Source organism: Haliaeetus albicilla, chromosome 3 (assembly GCF_947461875.1).
Source record: "Haliaeetus albicilla chromosome 3, bHalAlb1.1, whole genome shotgun sequence".
NCBI classification, from domain to species: Eukaryota; Metazoa; Chordata; class Aves; order Accipitriformes; family Accipitridae; genus Haliaeetus; species Haliaeetus albicilla.
In genome coordinates, this window is record NC_091485.1 from 52457057 (window position 1) to 52475087 (window position 18031).

The 18031-nt window shown below is 40.8% G+C and overlaps 1 protein-coding gene across 6 annotated transcripts in view; it reads left to right on the forward strand.

Moving 5' to 3' along the window:
- The window catches only part of CPQ (carboxypeptidase Q), a 165815-nt gene that overhangs the window by 9755 nt on the left and 138029 nt on the right, over positions 1–18031 (forward strand). For 4 of the 6 annotated variants that reach the window (XR_011324087.1, XM_069779732.1, XM_069779730.1 and 1 more), the window contains one exon: positions 14662–15115. Coding sequence is in view for 5 of the 6 variants with exons in the window: in XM_069779732.1 (XP_069635833.1) it covers positions 14689–15115 (427 nt within the window). In the remaining variant the exon portion in view is untranslated. Of the gene's footprint in view, positions 1–3673; positions 3696–12868; positions 12951–14661; positions 15116–18031 lie in introns of those variants that run through there. The other 2 variants (XM_069779735.1, XM_069779734.1) reach the window with 2 other exon arrangements.

Sequence of the window (18031 nt, forward strand, 5' to 3'; positions counted from 1 at the left end):
ACGTATAAATTGCTAATACGGCTACTTTTCCTGGTGTTAATTCTGTGTACTGAGAAGTCAACACAGTCCTCTAAAAGGTGTTTTAGACTCTTGATTCCACTTTGAACATCCGCTCAGGTTTATGTTGTCACTTTTTGGCTGCTTCAGAGAGAAGTTTCTTCTGTTTCAGCCATCTGCTTAGAATGGTAATTCATCAAAAGACATTAAGAAATTAGTGTTCATTCAGGTGTCAGTTATTCTTTGGTTCTGAGCAGTGTATTCCTCTCTTTCATGTTAAAAAACCAAAGGACCGTAGCTGGCAGTAGCAAGATGCATGTTTGAGAACTAAATATTCAAAATGAACTTTAAATTTTGCATTGAGGTACTTTCATGTGAAAATTTTATACGTCTGGGCTTCCCTGTCCGTATTTGCTGATGTTCAAATTTTGTCTACACAGAAAATTGTCAATACTTGCCTAAGATTCACTAACCTATAGCAGCTCAGTGTAAGCTATTTCACAGGTTACCTGCATGATGGATCTATGGATCTTCTGAGTTACTGCATGAGAATTCTGGAGAGAAACATGCCAGCTGAGTTAGTGTGTGAACAACAATAGACAGCAGACATTTTCAGATATTTATTACTAGTATACCAGATACAGTAATTGTTTACATTTATGGCTATTTTGCTATGCTCTATTAAAAAAATACCAACACAACTTAAACACATCTTTAAAAATTCACTTTTGGAAGTAGAATTGCATGGCTCAGAAAAATAGGAATTGTCTTACCCAGACTCACTGGTGTCAGCATTTGTCACTGCTCTCTCTATATAATTGGTGCGTTTACTCTTTGGTATGTTCTTTGGGTGTTTTTTTTTGTTGTTGTTTTTGTTTTGTTTTGTTTTTTTCCACTTTGATTTCCTGTTGACTTTTTGTAATATGACCATTTGCTTCACTGCAATGAGCTTTTGACCGGCTTGTCTTGGTAGTGTCAGGAGAAAGGGGCTGAGTGGTCATGCTAATTGAAATGTCTTTCATGTGCAACTGAATCACTTGGAGGTGTCACTTCTGGGTCCCTCCTCTTCCACTTGTTTGTCCATTTTGTATGTCTGTAGTTGTAAGGCCCTAAAGGCATGTTTGTCTGTATCTGTGCAGTGGGTAGCACTGTGGACCCTGATCTTGACTGGGACTGTTGAATGCCACTTGAAATAAAAAAAAAAATTAATACTGATAGATGTCAGCTGCCATAACTGACTTTTTTTGTTCTCTGGTAGCAAAATTGTTTGATAATTTTTTGTCTCTAAAATGGCAGTAAAAAGTAATTAGAAGTTAAATACAGAATCAGAACCGCATTATGCACGGTAGCTGTAGTACTCCATGATCAAATGTGTGCTGCAATGGAGAGTAGCTTTGGTGAAGAAATGTTGTTGGAGCTTTCCTCAACGTCAGAAGGAGGTCTGGTTTTGCTAATTTATTTCTCAAAATTGGCTGAAAACCAGTTTTCTATCAAGCTCTTTAAGTAAAGTGCATTCATCTTGTTTACAGTTTGTTCTTTGCCTTGTTTCTTTACATTTAAACTTTTTAAGCTTGCTTTTCTTTGTATGTTGCAGTGCAGTCTGTGGTGGGATGGTGTACATTGTACATTGCCACTGAAGTGTAGCAATTTGTTTCTGATGTTGATATGTGGGAATACAGCATGATATTTGAGTACCAGTATTATGCCCTAGTGAACGTGATGAAATCGTAAGTGACATACTTCATAACATATCTCATTGAAATTAATATCCTTTCCCACCCTTAATATAAGTAAAGAAATGTGTGGATCATAAAGATCATTTTTCTGTCAGTTGTAATGAGAAATCTTCATGCTGTGCCTTTTTCATATAGTTGTATTTACAAATTCATCTTTTGTTGCTTTGGAAAGGGAAGGCACGGTGGGCATATCGTAGAGTAAGGAGGCAAAAGACTAGAATACCAGTTTTCTTAACAAATCTAGCAATATGTTCACCAGATTTCTTAGCTTCACAAAACCACTTGAATGTTGTTACTATAGCAGGAGGAGGAACGTACCTTTTCTTGTGACTGTAGAGAAAGACTGTATGAAAAAACTAACAAAGATGTTCAGAAAAGTTACAGTTATTTTAATCTGGAAATTTTATTTATTAATATTCTTAAATATCTCATCCTATTCGGCAATGTTGAATAATTATTGACTTAATTTGGGATTGTGGTGCTACTTAGAGTCCGTAAAATGAGACTGTAGGTGTGTGGAGTAAAATAGCTAAAATGGTTGGATACTTTTGAAAATGTTGGTCTTGCCTTTTTTTGCTCTTTTTCTTTGAAGTGTTTAATAATGTGCCTAACTTTTCTCTGAATTTGTTGACTTAAAATGAAAAATTTTGTTCCATATACAAAACAAATATGCTTTGTAGGTGTGTGGTCATAGAGGAATATTATTCTTGTCATTTATGGAATCGCTAAGAATTTAACTTAAGAGTTTATAATTCTAGAGTGGTTTATAATGTATGTAGGTGAGATTGTCATCCGGCGTAATTTTTGTTAAGGCCAGACAGGTCGCTTCATCAGAAAACTTGGCCTGTTGCACTCCATTACATAATTAGTAACTAAGGTTGCTTATTTTGGTGGTTCATTTTGGCAAATATCCTGACCCTCAGTAGTGTATAGTCACCTTTAAAACTGAGATTTAATCGCTGGAAGGAGATACTCAAAGTATTTGTATTTTCTGGCCAAAATCTGGAGCAACATAAAACATACGTGTTCTGTAGGACTGAACAGCCTTCTGCTGGAATGCTGCTTGGAGGAGCACCAGAAGTGCCTGCGAGTGCCAGATAGCAATTTGATTCCTTTTGGCTTTCATAGGGGTGGCAGACCAACTTGTGACAGTAACAGCCCTGCACTGACTGTCATTAATGGAACTTGGTTTGCTCCTATTACAATGTCCGTCCATCAACTTTAGCAGTTTTGCTTTCTAGAGATATGGATTGATCATTTGCTCATAGCTCATACCTTCTGTTTTAGGCTTTCTCCTGGTATGAAGATAGGTTTCATCCTTTGGCTGGATGCAGTCTGCTAGTCTTTCAATAAAAACTTGGAAAGAAAATATTTAGCATCAGAGTTGTGGGAATAATTTAACTAAATACAGGATATAAGATGTCTTGTTGAATGTGTTGTAAAAAAGAAACTTAGTTTAGCATTTTGACAGATGTTTAAGTATGGGCCCTTGCTGGCAATTCTTGTCTTTGCTGCCCCTTAGTTGGTGGTGTCTTGTTTCTCTCTCTTGGATACTTCATTCTTTTCCATAGCCTAATTCATGTCCTCAGATAAGAAAATACAGAAAATACAGAAGAGTTTGTAAGAGAAGATTTCTGTGGTTATATTGCCTCAATAAAAAGGGAATGCTTTTCTCCTGTAGGAAAGGCTGAAAGAAAAATACGCAGTTCTGTGTCTCAATTATATATGAATTTTGTGAAAAGATACAAGATATGTGTCTATCCCAAGGGCCTTTACAATAAAGAAAGGTTTCCTAAATTAGTAAGAGGCCACTAATGTTTTGTCTCAAAATGGGTGTCTGTGAATACTTTTTTCATAAGCCAGTCTTTCAATGTCTGAAGGCAACCTGTTTTGTTTTTTACACTAGAGCAATTGTTGGGGACTTTAAGGAATTGTCACCAAAGGTAAGCGTCAAAGTACCAGGTAATATAATTGCAGCTCTGTTTTGTTATGTTTTGATTTAATTGTAAAAAATAATCTTTCCCACCCTCCTCCCCAGTTGTCTTTCAATGCCATCAGCTGGCATTAGCTGTGTACTTTGGCATTCATTGTAATATGAAAAACATTGTGTATTTTGATGTCATTGTTTCCTAACTGCCTTCCTTTCATTAAGTATTTCTGTTCTATTCAGTTGTTCTCATCTAAAAATCCCACTGAATTCCTGTCTTTTGCCTCTGAAAAAATAATGTGCTCCCTTTTGAGAACTGTTTGCATTTTGAATGCTCATTAAGAATAATATCAGCTGCTATGTGGGCTAAGCATTGTTTGGTGGTTATATTGTCCTTTTTTTTTTTTTTTTTTTTTTTTTTTTTTACTGAATTTTTGTCTTGTTTGTCACTGCTTCTTAGGGAGGTAGCAGACCGATCATTTCTGTAGCTTTGCTGATACAGTACTCTGCACATGGATTACGGTGTGATTCTTCAGGATTACTGCCATCCGTTTTAGCAGCAGCTAGTGAATAAGATTATATCAAGGTAGCCTGTTACTATTCTGAGGCTTGCAGGTGAAGAAAGAGTTAAGTATTGTTCCCTTTACTGCTTCCTTCCTATGTTAAGCTGTAGTACTTCCACCATACACAGTATAAATGGGGTATGAACTTTTTCTTTTGCCAAATGGGGAGCTATGACTGCAGTGTCTCTTGGCACATCTGTAGTTTCTCTGTTTTAATCCTTAGCCTTCTTTAAACATTTCAGTAACTACTAGGTCGCACTTATCTTTTCAAGGTTTTCAGGACATATCTTGAGTTGTAGCAAATCAAGGTAGTTCTTCTGAAGTGGATAAAGGTAAAACTACCCATGATTTGGTGTTTCCTTTGGAGTTTTAGACTTAAGATTTTGTAGTGTATTCAAAGTCTCGTATCCATATTGTGTTGTACCTTTCCTTTCTTTAGCTTTGGATGTAAAAAGGCTCATTTTAAGGACTTTGTAATATAAATGGAACTTTGACTGTGAGTGTTCCCAAAGCCAAGATTTTCCAGCTGATTAAACGTTCTTCAAGATGAGGAATCTTGACAATTCTGGAAAAGCAGTCTTTGAGGAATGTCGCTTTTTTACTTCACTCTTCACGATCATAAAGCTTCTCCCCTCTTATCTTTCTAAGTGGTGGAAGAACTCTATGACTTATTTTTAGGCAGAAATTTCCTCCTCATTTTGCAAGTCCACCTAGCCTTCCAGCCATCCTACTCCACAGCTGTCACAACAAACTTTCTTTCAGATGCTATTAAATGTATCAGACATCACTCGGCAGTTGTGAGTTTGTTACCCTGGGGCATTTCAGTCCATTCTCATGTTATCAAAACCACTGTGTGATTTCAAGGTTTCCTACGTTCCTTGGAGGAAAATCAAACGGTACATGGTTAGAAAACAGATAGATACTCTGCAGATTTAGCAGATCTCTAGCAATTAAGTGGTTAATATCCTCAATTTATTGTTTTCTTTCCTCATTTCCCATAACCATGACTCTTGTGAACTCTCTGTATCTTTTGTCTGTATTTTCAACTGGGATCTTGGGAAAACTTTGCCACACTGCAAAGAAGAAGCATTGCTCTGGCTTTGTTTATCCTATTTCTGTTCCCTCTGCTCCTCTTTCAGTTATCTGTTTACTGTAGAGAGTGTTCTCATCTGAGAGGTTCTTTTTATTCTCTTTCTCTCATTCTTTTCCATCTGTTACATTTAAGTAATTTATATTGTAATAATTTTAATGGTGCTAACACCAGTTAGCCTCGTTACAGATTGGGTGTGCTGAAGCTCTTTTATATAAGGGCACCATAAAAGATGAAGATCCCAATGATCTTGCCCTTTAGCATCAAAGACAGTAGTTAGCAACAGACAAATGGATCAGACAATACGTGGAAGCATCCTTAAAGTAGCTACTTAGCTACTATTAAACATATCTTCTTATGGGACTGTCTGCACTACCAACGTAGCATTGTGCTGTACTTTTCATTCTCTTTCATACTCATTGGAGCTGAAAAAGACTTATTTCTTGCCTTTAATTTCTCTTTTTCTTCTGCATACCTAGCACCTTTCTCCCTTGATTTTTTTTTAAATCCTTTCAGCTTGTGTTTATGGCTTCCTTTCATATTCTGAATCACAGATTTAGGTTGGAGGGCATCTTTTGAGCTCATCTAGTCCAAACCTTCTGTTTAAGCAGGGTCAGCTGCAGCAGATTGCCCAGGCCCATGCCCAGTCAGGTTTGGAATATCTCCCCGTATGGACACTTCACAACCTCTCTGGGCAAGCTGTTACAGTGTTTGACCACCCTCACAGTAAAAAAGTGCAATCTTGTTTTCAGATGGAATTTCATATGTTTCAGTTTGTGCCCATTGCCTTTAGTTCTGTTGGTGGGCACCACTGAAAAGAGCCTGGCTCTGTTGTCTTCATTCCCTCCCATCAGGTATTTATACCCATTGATGAAACCCCTCCTGGGTCTTGTCTTCTGCTGGCTTTGAACAGTCCCAGCTCTCTCAGCCTCCCCTCATAGGATAGATACTCCAGTCCCTTAATCATCTTCATGGTCCTTTGTTGGACTCTCTCCAGTATGTTCATGTCTCTCTTGTACTGGGGAGTCCAGAAATGGACAAATACTCTAGGTGTGGCCTCACCAGGGCTGAGTAGAGGGGAAGGATCACCTCTTTCCTGCTGCTGGCCACACTCCTCCTAATGTGCAGCCCACTAGGCTGTTGGTCTTTGCCATGAGGTTGCATTGCTGACTCATGCTTAGCTTGTCCACCAGGACTCCACAGCCTTTCTCTGCCAAGCTGCTTTCCAGATGGATGGCCCCAGCCTGTCTTGGTGCATGGGGGTTAGTCCTCCCCAAATACAGGACTTTTTCATTTCCTCTTGTTGAACTTCATAAGGTTCCTGCCTGCCTATTTCTCCATTCACTCTGAGTGGCAGGACAACCATCGTGTACATTAGCCACTCCTCCTAACTTCCTATCATCTGCAAGTCTGTTGAGGCTGCACTGTGTTCAAGCATCCAGATCGTTAATGGAGATGTTTAAGAATACTGGACCAGGTATTGACTTCTAGGAGATACCACTAGTTAACTGGCCACCAGCTAGATGCTGTGTGAATAATGAAAACCCTCTGAGCTTGGTTGGTCAGCTGGTTTTCAGCCCACCTCACTGTCTGCTCATCCAGCCCATACTTCATCAGCTTCCCTAAGACCTTGTGGGAGACAGTGTCAAATGTCTCACTAATGTCAAGGCAAACAACATCCACTGCTCTCTCCTCAACTACCAAGCCAGTAATTTGTCCTAGAAGGCTATCAGGTTGATCAAGCATGATTTCCCCTTGGTAAATCCATGCTAACTATTCTGAGTCACTGTCTTGTCCTCATATATTTGGAAATAATTTCCAGGAGGATTTTCTCCTGTTACCTTGCCAGGGATTGAGGTGACGCTGACTGGCCTGTAGTTCCCCACTCTTACTTCTTGCAATTCTTGAAGATAGGACTGACATGACCTTTCAAAGGTAATTGAGAGTGGTCTCACAATGACATCAGCCAGCTCTCTCAGCATTTGTGGGTGCAACCCATCAGGCCCCATGGATTTACATATGTCTAGTTTGTTTAAGTGCTGGCTAACCTGGTCTTCCTCCACTGGGGGTGTGTCTTCCTTGCTCCAGATTTTCCCTTTGAAATGTTCTGCTAGGATTTTGCAAGAAGAAATCTCTTTCTTCTATGGACTATGTTCAGACCAAATCCTTCCTTCTGTATATGCATCCAGGTACTGCCATGGCTGGATGCCCCCTATCCACTTCACCTGAAGCTAAAAGAACTGGAACTGTTCTACATTACTGCCTTTTAGCTTTGTACTCATTTTGGACCACAGAGTTTCCGTGGTCCTTAAGTGTAGGCTTTCATCCCGGAAAGTTGAGAGCCTGTATAACCCTTTAACCTGGAGATGATTAAGCCCTGAGCCCTGCTGAAGTTTCTGAAGGGACCAAATTCATCTGACATAAACATGCAGTGTCTAATATGTGAATGGCTTTCAGTTCTACTCAAAATGGGAAGAGGAGCAATGGTGACTCCCACTTTTTTGCTTGTTATGTCAGTGATTAGAATTCCCTTTCAAGAAGTGAAAGGTAGGGGTTGTCGGTTTTATATGGTATTGAGACCTTCACTTTTTAGGATAATACCCTAAACATGAGGCTGCAGGTAAGGCTGGCACAGGACCATTCTGTGTCCTTTCCATGCATGGAAGATTTACAAGGTCAGAGAAATTAAGTAGAGGGATTGTAACCCTCTAATGAGCATCCTTGCTTCCTGGAAGGGCAAGGGCAATCCCAGATTCTTACCCCTAGTTTAGAAAATGGTTATTTTGTATTAAAGAGCTGTGGAATGAGATGCATTAATAGGACTCGGAGAAAAGACTGTACTTCCTGAAAGTGTGTTTTCTTCTCATCTCGTTTTGCTCTAAACTTCTACTGAAGAAATTCAGTGAATAAATAAATGCATTGAACAATTGTGACTGTCTTTTTTAATTCAGCTGGCACTGTGATGTTCATTTGCTGAGTCTAAGTAGTGAGATGTGCAAAAATCAGTAGTCTCTTTTCCCAGGTGATTCACTGGGGTGATAAACTTAATGTTGCAGAGACTGGGACAACAGATGTGCTGTTCTTTCCCTGAATTAGCAGTGAAGTGATTCCTGTATTGCAGTCCAAGTGAGTATTACATTATTTTACCTAGCACGGAATTATTTCTGAATGCTGCTAGCTTTTGGACAGATTGTGCTGGACTATTCAAGGAAAGCACAATAAATTACATGCCCATTCTTGTGTCCTTGCTCAGGGTTTGAATTCAGTTACACTCCTTTTACAATGCGGTGACAGGTAGTGAAACGTTGTACATGGCAGGAGTATGGTACATCCACAAAAGCTGTGGAAACATCCCTGTTCTCAGTGTTCAGTGGGAAATTCCTGGAAAAAGTGTGGCTTTTAAATGCAGCTCCTCTGGGGCAGCCTTTGGAGTGAGGATGCTGCTGGTTTTGAATGTGGCCAGGAAGAGCAAAGGCAGCATTTCTTAGTTAAGGGAAATGTGATAACTGTGGTTTCATTTCTCCATTGAAAAAATGCACAGAGTTGGTAGCTGGGGGCTATGGCCAATGCTGATTAAACAATCCCCCGTGTTTTCTGTTTAACAACTAAATGTATCAGCTTTGTCTGGTAGATTTTACAAACCCTTAAACAAACAAACCCCCAAACTTTAAGTTTTTGAAACTAACTCTACAAAGTTGTTGTCTTCCTCCACTCAGCAAGAATTTGTCTTATGGCAGAAATCAGATTATCTTGCTTGCTTCTTTGTGGATGATGAGCTTGGCAAAAATCAGGGAATGTGTATGGTCATCCTGAGAAAATTACTGATGTCTCTAGCAGAGGATGTCTATAAGCATGTAATTAACTGGTCCAAAGGGAAGGAACATGGGGAAAGTACAGGGTGTAGCAATAAAAATACACCAATACCCTCTGTGTAGTATAACCACAAATAAGCAGTAACTGAGACTATAAAAGACATTTTGCATTTCTCTGGCGGTGTCCTGAGATAGCCCGAGTCTTCTGCTCCTGGTTGTGTAAGACCTTTGCCCTGTCTGTCTTGCGGAGAGGGAGGAAATCTGTGTGATAGATTTATCATTCATAGATGAAATCACAGATTATTTTTGTTGTTCTTTTGGGAAAATGACACTTCACTGTGAAGAATTTATTACTGCCTTGATCTCAAGTTTAGGGGATGTTTGAAGAGTTAAGGAGAATAGCTTAATATTCTTATATTGCTAAAGCTATTGTTTAACTTGCTGTTTATGAAAGGACCCATAAAGACCTACGCAAGGCTGGCAATTTGTGCTGGTTGTCATATGAGCTAGGTTTGGTGACTCCAAAAACTTTGTGTGTGTGTTTTTTTGGGGGGTTGGTTTTTTTGTCTTTTGGTGGTTAATGGATCCTAGAAATGTGGTTTAATCCTTTCACTCTTTCTGTGTCTTAATTCTGCATTGCACAGCTGGTGTTTCAGATGACATCTTATGAATGCATGCCTGGTGGGTCATCCTCCCTTCTTGGTAGCTGATCAGACAGCTCTTACAAAAATATTGTGGGTTGTCTCTTCTGTTTCCATTGATGAATCTGTGCTTCTAAGTGCCTGTACACTAATATATACAATATCGGGAATAAATACAAGGAGTTAGAGATCTGTGTGCAGTTGCAGGGCTGTGATCTTGTTGGGACCATGGAGTTGTGGAGGGATAGCTCACATGACTGGAATGCTGCAATGGATGGGTATATGCTCTTTAGGAAGGACAGGCTGGGAAGAAAAGGAGATGGAGTTGCCCTTTATGTGAGAGGACAGCTGGAGTGCTTGGAGTTCTGCCTGGGGATGGATGATGAGCCAACTGAGAGCTTATGCATAAGGATTAAAGAGCAGACCAATACGGGTGACATTGTAGTAGCTGTCTGCTGTAGGCTACCTGATCAGCAAAAACAAGTAGATGAGGCCTTGACAACTGAAAGTAGCTTCTCATTCACAGGCCCAGATGCTCGTGGTGGTCTTTAACCATCCCATTATCTCCTGGAGGGTCAGCACAGCAGGTTATAAGCAATGCAGGAGGTTCCTGACACAGGTATTAGAGAAGCGAGCAAGGAAAGGGCCTCATACAAGCAAGGGAGGGCTGGTTGTGGTATGAAGATCAAAAGCAGCCTTGGCTGCAGTGGCCGTGACATAATGGAGTTCAGGATCCTAAGAGCAGGGCAAAAAGCAAGACCACAGCTCTGGACTTCAGGAAAGAAGAATTTGACCTCTTCAGAGATCTGCTTGATAAAAGTCCTGTGGGATAAGGCCCTGAAAGTGGGAAGAGGATCCCAAGAAAGCTTGTTAATACTCAAGCATCACCTACTCCAAGCTCAAGAACAGTCCATCTCAACAAGCAGGTGGACAAGCAAAGATGCCAGGAGGCCTGCATGGATGAACGAGGAGCTCCTGGCAGAATGCAGACATGAAAAGGAAGTGTACAGAAGGTGGAAGCAGGAACAGGTGACCCTGGAGGAATACAGAGATGCTGTGTGAGCAGGCAGGGATGGGTTTAGGAAAGCCAAAGCCCACCTGGAGCTGAATCTGACAACGAATGTGAAGGGCAATGAGACGACCTTCCATAAGGACATAAGCAGCAAATGAGAGACTAGGGGAAAGGTGGGCCTGCTGCTGAATGGGGCAGGGGAGCTGATGATGACACAAGACATGGAAAAAATTGGGGAACTGAATACCTTCTTCACCTCAGTTTTTATTAGTATGACCAGCGTTCAGAAATCCCAGGTCCTGGAGACCAGGGGGAAAGTCTGGAACAAGGAAGTGTTGCCCTTGGTGAAGAGGGTCAGGTCAGGGAATACTTAAGAAAACTAGACATCCATAGGTCCATGGGCCTTGGTGGAACGCACCCACGAGTGCTGGGGGAGCTGGCTGATGTCATTGCAAGACCATTCTCGATAGTCTTTGGAAGCTCACGGCAATCAGCAGAGGTACCTGAGGACCGGAAGAGAGAAAACATCATGCCCATCTTCAAAAAGCATGGGAAGGAGGACCCAGAGAACTACAGGCTGGGCAGCCTCACCTCAGTCATGAAGTTACAGAACAACTCATCCTGAAAATAATTTCCAGGCACATGAAGGACAAGACAGTGACTGGGAGTAGTCAGCATGGGTTTACCAAGGGGGAGGTCATGCTTGACCAACCTGATAACCTTCTATGATGAAATGCCTGGCTTAGTAAATGAGGGGAGAACAATGGGTATTTTCTACCTTGACATTAGTAAGGCTTTTGACACTGTCTCCCATAAGATCTTGGAGAAGGTGATGAAGTATGGGCTGGATGAGCAGACAGTGAAGTGGATTGAAAACCGGCTCAACAACCGAGCTGAGAGGGTTGTGATTATTGGCACAAAGTCTGGTTGGCAGCCAGTAACTAGAGGTGTCCCCCAGAAGCCAATATTTGGTCCAGTACTCTTCAACGTCTTCTTTAATGATCTGGATGCTTGGACAGAGGGCACCCCCAGCAAGTTTGCAGACGATACAAAGTTAGGAGGAGTGGCTGGTACAGCAGATGGTTTTGCTGACGTTCAGAGTGATGTCAACAGGCTGGAAAAATTAGCTGACAGGAGCCTCATGAAGTTCAACAAGGGGAGGTGAAAAGTCCTGCACCTGATGAGGAACAACCCCATGCACCAAGACACGCTGGGGGCTGCCCAGCTGGAAAGCAGCTTTGCAGAAAAGAATCTGGGGGGTCCCAGTGGGTACAAAGTTGAACGAGCTGGCAGTGTACTTTTGTAGTAAAGGCCTACAGCCTGGTGGACTGCATTAGGAGGGATGTTTGCAAGCAGTTTGAGGGACATGATCCTTCCTCTCTGCTCAGCTGTGGTGAGGCCACACGTGGAGTGTTGTGTCCAGTTCTGGACTCCCCAGTATAAGAGAGAGATGGTTAGAGATGGTTAAGGGATTGGAGCATCTTCCATATGAGGAGTGGCTGAGGGAGCTGGGACTGTTGAGCCCAGAGAAGAGAAGGCTCAGAGGGATCTCATCAGTGGGAACAAATACTGGATGGGAGGGTGCAAAGAAGATGGAACCAGGCTCTTTACGGTGATGCCCAGTGACAGGATCAGAGGCAGTGGGCACAAACTGAAACACAGGAGGTTCCGTCTAAACATCAGGAAACATTTCTTAAACTGGTGGTGACGGAGCACTGGCAACATGTTGCCCAGAGAGGTTGTGGAGTCTCCCTCCTTGGAGACATTCAAAAGCCATGTGGACATGGTCTGAGCAGCCTGCTCTAGATGGCCCTGCTTGAGCAGGGGGGCTGGACAAGATGAGTTCCAGAGGCTCATTTTTATTTATTTATTTTTAGCAAATGCTGGAAAATGGTCCAGAATGAACATCTTGACAAAATGAGTTCATCTATTTGTGGTTCATTGTAACAAACATAAGTGGAAAGGTGGTTTCTTAGCTTAGATCATTCAGAATGGAGCTTGCAGAAGCTTCAAATACAACTGTGGTGTGTGCTCCCAGAGGCACAAAACTGGTGTAACCTCACCTTTACTCTCTCAGGAACTGGCTCAACTGCTGGTTTGGTGTGTGGCATCTGGTGGTGGGAGTTAATTCAGGAATATCCTGCAATCAGCGTTCTGTGGCGGTCAGATGAGGTAGATACTCTGGTCCCTTCTGGCATTATGATTTAAAAAACTATTTGGTTATTGTGAAATTTGCTTACTCCATAAAATGACTGAGAATTAATGCTCGATTAAAGGTCCTGTAGTGTGCAATTGTCTGAAAATAAAGGAGGATTTTTTTGTATTTTGCGTGTGAATATCATGTGTGGATATAATGTATACAAATACACGTGTGTATACACACACACACACACATACTCATACCCTCCCCCCTACCTTTTGTACCGGCTCTCTTTGTGCATATAACATCATGAACCAAAAATACAAGATAAGTATATTGTCATGATTCCTCAGGTCAGTGATTATAAAATGAAGAGTATAACTCTCCAGAAATACTGAATAAATACAAACAGGGAAGAAGGGTAACATGGAAATCTTAACAGCAAAAGCTTTTAGTAATACTTCTGCCATGCAGGTCTGATTTACCCATATTTTATCCCTATTAGCCAACTAATTAGTCCTTTGCTATTTGTAGAACAATTGTTGTTTTGTAGAGTAGAGGCTAACATTTGCCTCTAGTGTTACTGGTTTTTAAGGCAAATTGCATTTTTTTTCAAAAATACTGATATTCCCATGAAAGTCCAAGGCAAAAAGTGCTGAATCAAAATCTTTTTAGCCTAGTAGTAATTGCCTCTTCACTTGGCTGTGACTAATTACTATTTTTTTAAGTTTCGTAATAGCTGCAGCTATAGAGCTGATTTAAAGGCCTTATTTCTTATTGCCAATTTTTATAATTCAAATTGCAGCCTGATTTAAATTCAAAGGAAAATGAAACGATTACATTTCCCTTAGTGTGTATCAATAAAGACCTTTATATTTTGGGTTTGGATAATCATACTTCCTGTGTTATAAGAGCTTTGCAACTACTTCAACTGATTCCAGAGGTTTTTTTGTCAGTTCAGTTAATAGTATGGACAAACTGTTGCTTTTATGGGATTGAAAATTTGTAAGATCTTAAAAATGAGAACTTTTAATGCTAAGTTGGATAAACTATTAAGCGTTAACAAAGATAACTCTTGGTATTCAACACAGGATCAGCACCCCTGACACTGCATCTCTCTACAGTGCTGCTGAAGTCAGGCCTTAAAAGATACACCAGTTAATGAGAAATTGCGTTTCTCTGGTAGTCACAGATTTATGCAATGAAGAAATTCATACTTTCTTCCTGGGGGCATTGGATCTAAATTGCTCTGACATCTTTCTTGTGCAATAGAAAGTGCCTTCCTGATTATGAAGATAGAGATTAAAAAGCACATTTATTCATGAATGGTTTAAGAAATGTTTTCATCCAGGTATTTTGTGTGAAGACATGTGATTTGGCACTTCTGGCAAATTCTGCTCCTAACAGAAAGGAGAGGTAAAGCTCCTCCTGGATGGGAGCAGCCCTGTTTTTTTATTCAGTGAAGGATGTGATTATTTAGAGGGATGCAGCATTCCAAGGATGTTTCTGAAGACCACAACAAAGATTATGTCCAGTGGTCTAAGTATCTTTTTCATTTGCTTTCAATAATTGTGTCTCCAAGTTGAGTTTACTTTCCTGCCAGTTCTGATCAAAGCATTTTCATGATAAACTGATTACTTTTTATTTTGGTCTGTCTGCCAATCCAAATAACAAAAAGTATTGCTGATAGCTGTATGATTTCTTTTAATATTCTTTCTTTTTTTCTTTTTGTCTCTCCAACAGGCCATCTGTGGAAAAGAAAAAGAAAAAATGAAGTATGTATTCTTAATACTTTTCATGAATTTATTACCACAGTATGCTGGGAAGGCTTTGAGAAGAGATGATAGATACCCGAAAACATTTGAAGACATTAAAAATGAGATAGCTGGCTATACTGATATTGCTAAAGCTATTATTGACCTTGCTGTTCATGGAAAAGCTCAGAACAGATCCTATGAAAGATTAGCAGTTTTTGCCGATACCATAGGACCTAGACTCAGCGGTTCAAAAAATCTAGATGCAGCCATCAAATATATGTTCAGTGCCCTGCAGGAAGACGGGCTGGAAAATGTGCATCTGGAGCCTGTGAAAGTACCACACTGGGAAAGAGGAGAAGAGTTTGCAATGATGCTGGAACCAAGGAATCACAGCATTGCTATTTTGGGACTTGGGAGCAGTGTTGCAACTCCTCCAGAAGGTAACTCTTCCTTTTGGAATTAAGTATCACTTGCTTTTCAACACCAAACTGTATTATACGCCTAACAACTTCCTCTCTCAGTGGTCAAACTGAAGTTTTCTGCCTGCTATAATAGTTCTGCAAGACGAGATGCTACTTTTCTGTGCGACATGGTTGTAAATGATGCAGTTTGGTTTAACTCAGTTTGGTTGAACCGGCTTGTAAAATTAAAGTTTTTTCTCCATTAAATCTATACCCTGTTGTTTAACACTGCTGAACCTCATTTGCAAAGATTCTGCTCCTCCATTGAGGTTGGTGGAAAACTTGTTCTTGTGATCTGGGGCTTTCCAGCCCCTCTTTTTAATTTTGGCCAGAGAAGTTCTCTATGGACTGTTGAGTTGACACATGATTTCTGCTCTTCTTGCTGTGCCCTATCCTGCCAAGCTCAGCACTTCACTCTGGCAAAAAACAAGACAGCAGGAAGAGGAGGAGAATCTCATGCTGAGCTTGGAAAGTGCCAGCCCCTCGCTAAGCGTGGCAATTGGTATCTGTGTGTCCTTTCCTCCCCCCGTCTCATGCTCACCTTGGAAAAGTCTTTGGCACTTACCTCTTACTGAACTATGCGTTGCCTTTTAGTGGATCATGTGTGATATGTTACTTCAGGAACAAGAATAATCATTAGCTCGGCTCAGCAAAATTCAGATGTTTTGAGCCCCAAATATTAGCTCACTTGCAAATGAAATGATTTCTAAGATACTCCTTTTGTACATATTGATATAGGGCAGGAGTGCTATTTAAAGGCCAGGTGACAACCTTCTTCTGTGATTGCTCTGCATAAATAACAGTAGACTTATTCCTAGACCACTTCAAAAGCAGTCTTATTCCTTTATGAGAAAATAACTTTAGTTTAGGAAATAAAAGGTAACATGATACTTATAATTTTTTTTTTAATTGTAAATTTTTGTAATGGTGAGCTTTCTGTTTGAAACAAATAATGGTATAAAAGCTGTTTTGTTTAGAAAAATTATATAGCCCTTCAAAACACAACAAAGTGAAAGTGGGTAATTTAAGATATGTTTGGAATAAATCTTACTTGGTTTGGGAAACTGCTACTGTAAATTTTGTCTGAGGTATTTCTGTCATATCGAGGTAAACACATGCCTAAAATGCAAAACAACTAAAACCCTTAATAATATCTGTTTATCCCATGATATGTCTAAGGCTTAGTGCTTTGGCAAGAGAATATTTACAGCAAATGTTAAACCTACAACTTATTTTCTATCCTTTCCAGTCCTATTCCAAGATTCCTAAAAACGAAGCTAAAATTAAAACTGTGTTTTTGGTGTTGAGCAAGTGTTACTGAACCTGCAAAATGAACCTGGAATTTAATCTTGGCAAACATCTTCACATCCTGAGAAGTGATCACATCCTGCTTTCCTTTCTTAGCTGTGTAGTTATTTGCACTTGGCTGGTCTTACTCCTAGGTTTCCCTTTTTTCATTTAGAAAGATACTGAATTTACATCTTTAAAATTGCTCACAGAGGCTAATCATGTCCTACTTTTTCATCTGATCTCATTATACTGATGACTGAATGGTCTGGCTGGTACCTGTGGCTGGTGATATCTTGGAAGATAACATTGTATTATCCAGTGCTGGTTTATACTGAGTAATGTTCAAAACCCCCACATTATTCTTCCTCACCTTTTTACTTTCCTCTGACATCTGCCATGTTTCTGAAGAGGTGTATGTGTTGGTGCTAGAAGACTGCATGGCAATGAGATCTCTCACAGGAGAGTGGGCAGTTTCTCACACTTGGTGGAATAATTTTGATTAAATTACTTACCTTCTGACTTAAAATCTGTCCTACTGTTTGTGGCTGTTACAATTTCTGCTGGTCTCATCTTACTCTGTGCAAGCTGTGACAGGTTTTCGTGCTTGAGGAGGTTATGTGGGGTAGCTGGTCCCTGATGAGCTCTTGGCTGTCGTTCTTCCGATCGCTGGACCGGCCGCCTGGCTGTCGGAAATGCCTGGTGAGAGCCACTCATCATCAGCCTCTCCAGGCAAGAGAATTGCAAGGTGTGCTGCTCAGAAAAGCGCCTGTCCTAAAACTCACACTCATCCCAAGCATGGAAAAAAAATAGTGTGGTTACACTATTAAAATCACCACCTCATCACTTCCGAGGAATTCATTCTCAGATCCGCTCCCTCTGCTGTAACCAGCAATTGTCACCGTGCCCTATTCCTGAAAAAAAAAGGATAGGCAACTGAATCACATCAGAAATATTTGAACAATTTCCCTCAGTGAGGGAATACCGGCAGTTCTGATTTGTCTTGTTTTAGCCAAGAAGCTGTGGAAGTGTGTGAGTCATCCTGTAATCAAAATAATGCAATTCAATATTTCATCAATATGAGATGCTTGATGCTGATTCTCCTGGTATTGTGCTGCTGTTGCTGCATGGGATCAAGCCAGGGAGATCTACCGCTGCTGTGCCGTGCTTTGCCAGAGTAATGCGTTAAAGGCTGAGGACTGGCGTTCAGACGTCGGCTCCATGTTCTGGCCATTGGCGCCTGGGTTCTGCCCGGGGGCAGAGACACCCTTCAGAGCTGCCTCTAAAGTGGATGTGCAGGTGACCCCTGAAGGTGTTTGATGTTAGCTTGATAGTTATTCTGCATTTTAAATCAGTGCATTTTAAATCATTCCTATCAGGATATGTTTCAGACCCCTCGGTTTACAAACCACTGTCTGTAGAGCCCTGACGCATCCCTTCCTTGACACTACCTGGTGCCTACTTAGAGCCAGAGGACAGCACTGGCTCAGCTTTTTGTCTTTTAATGTCTGGGGATGGGATTAAGATGGGAGGGGGTGACTCCCCCATCCCAGTAGGAGGTACAGGACAGCATTTCTTGCTTTCTCATCCTCTCTGTTATGTCCTGTA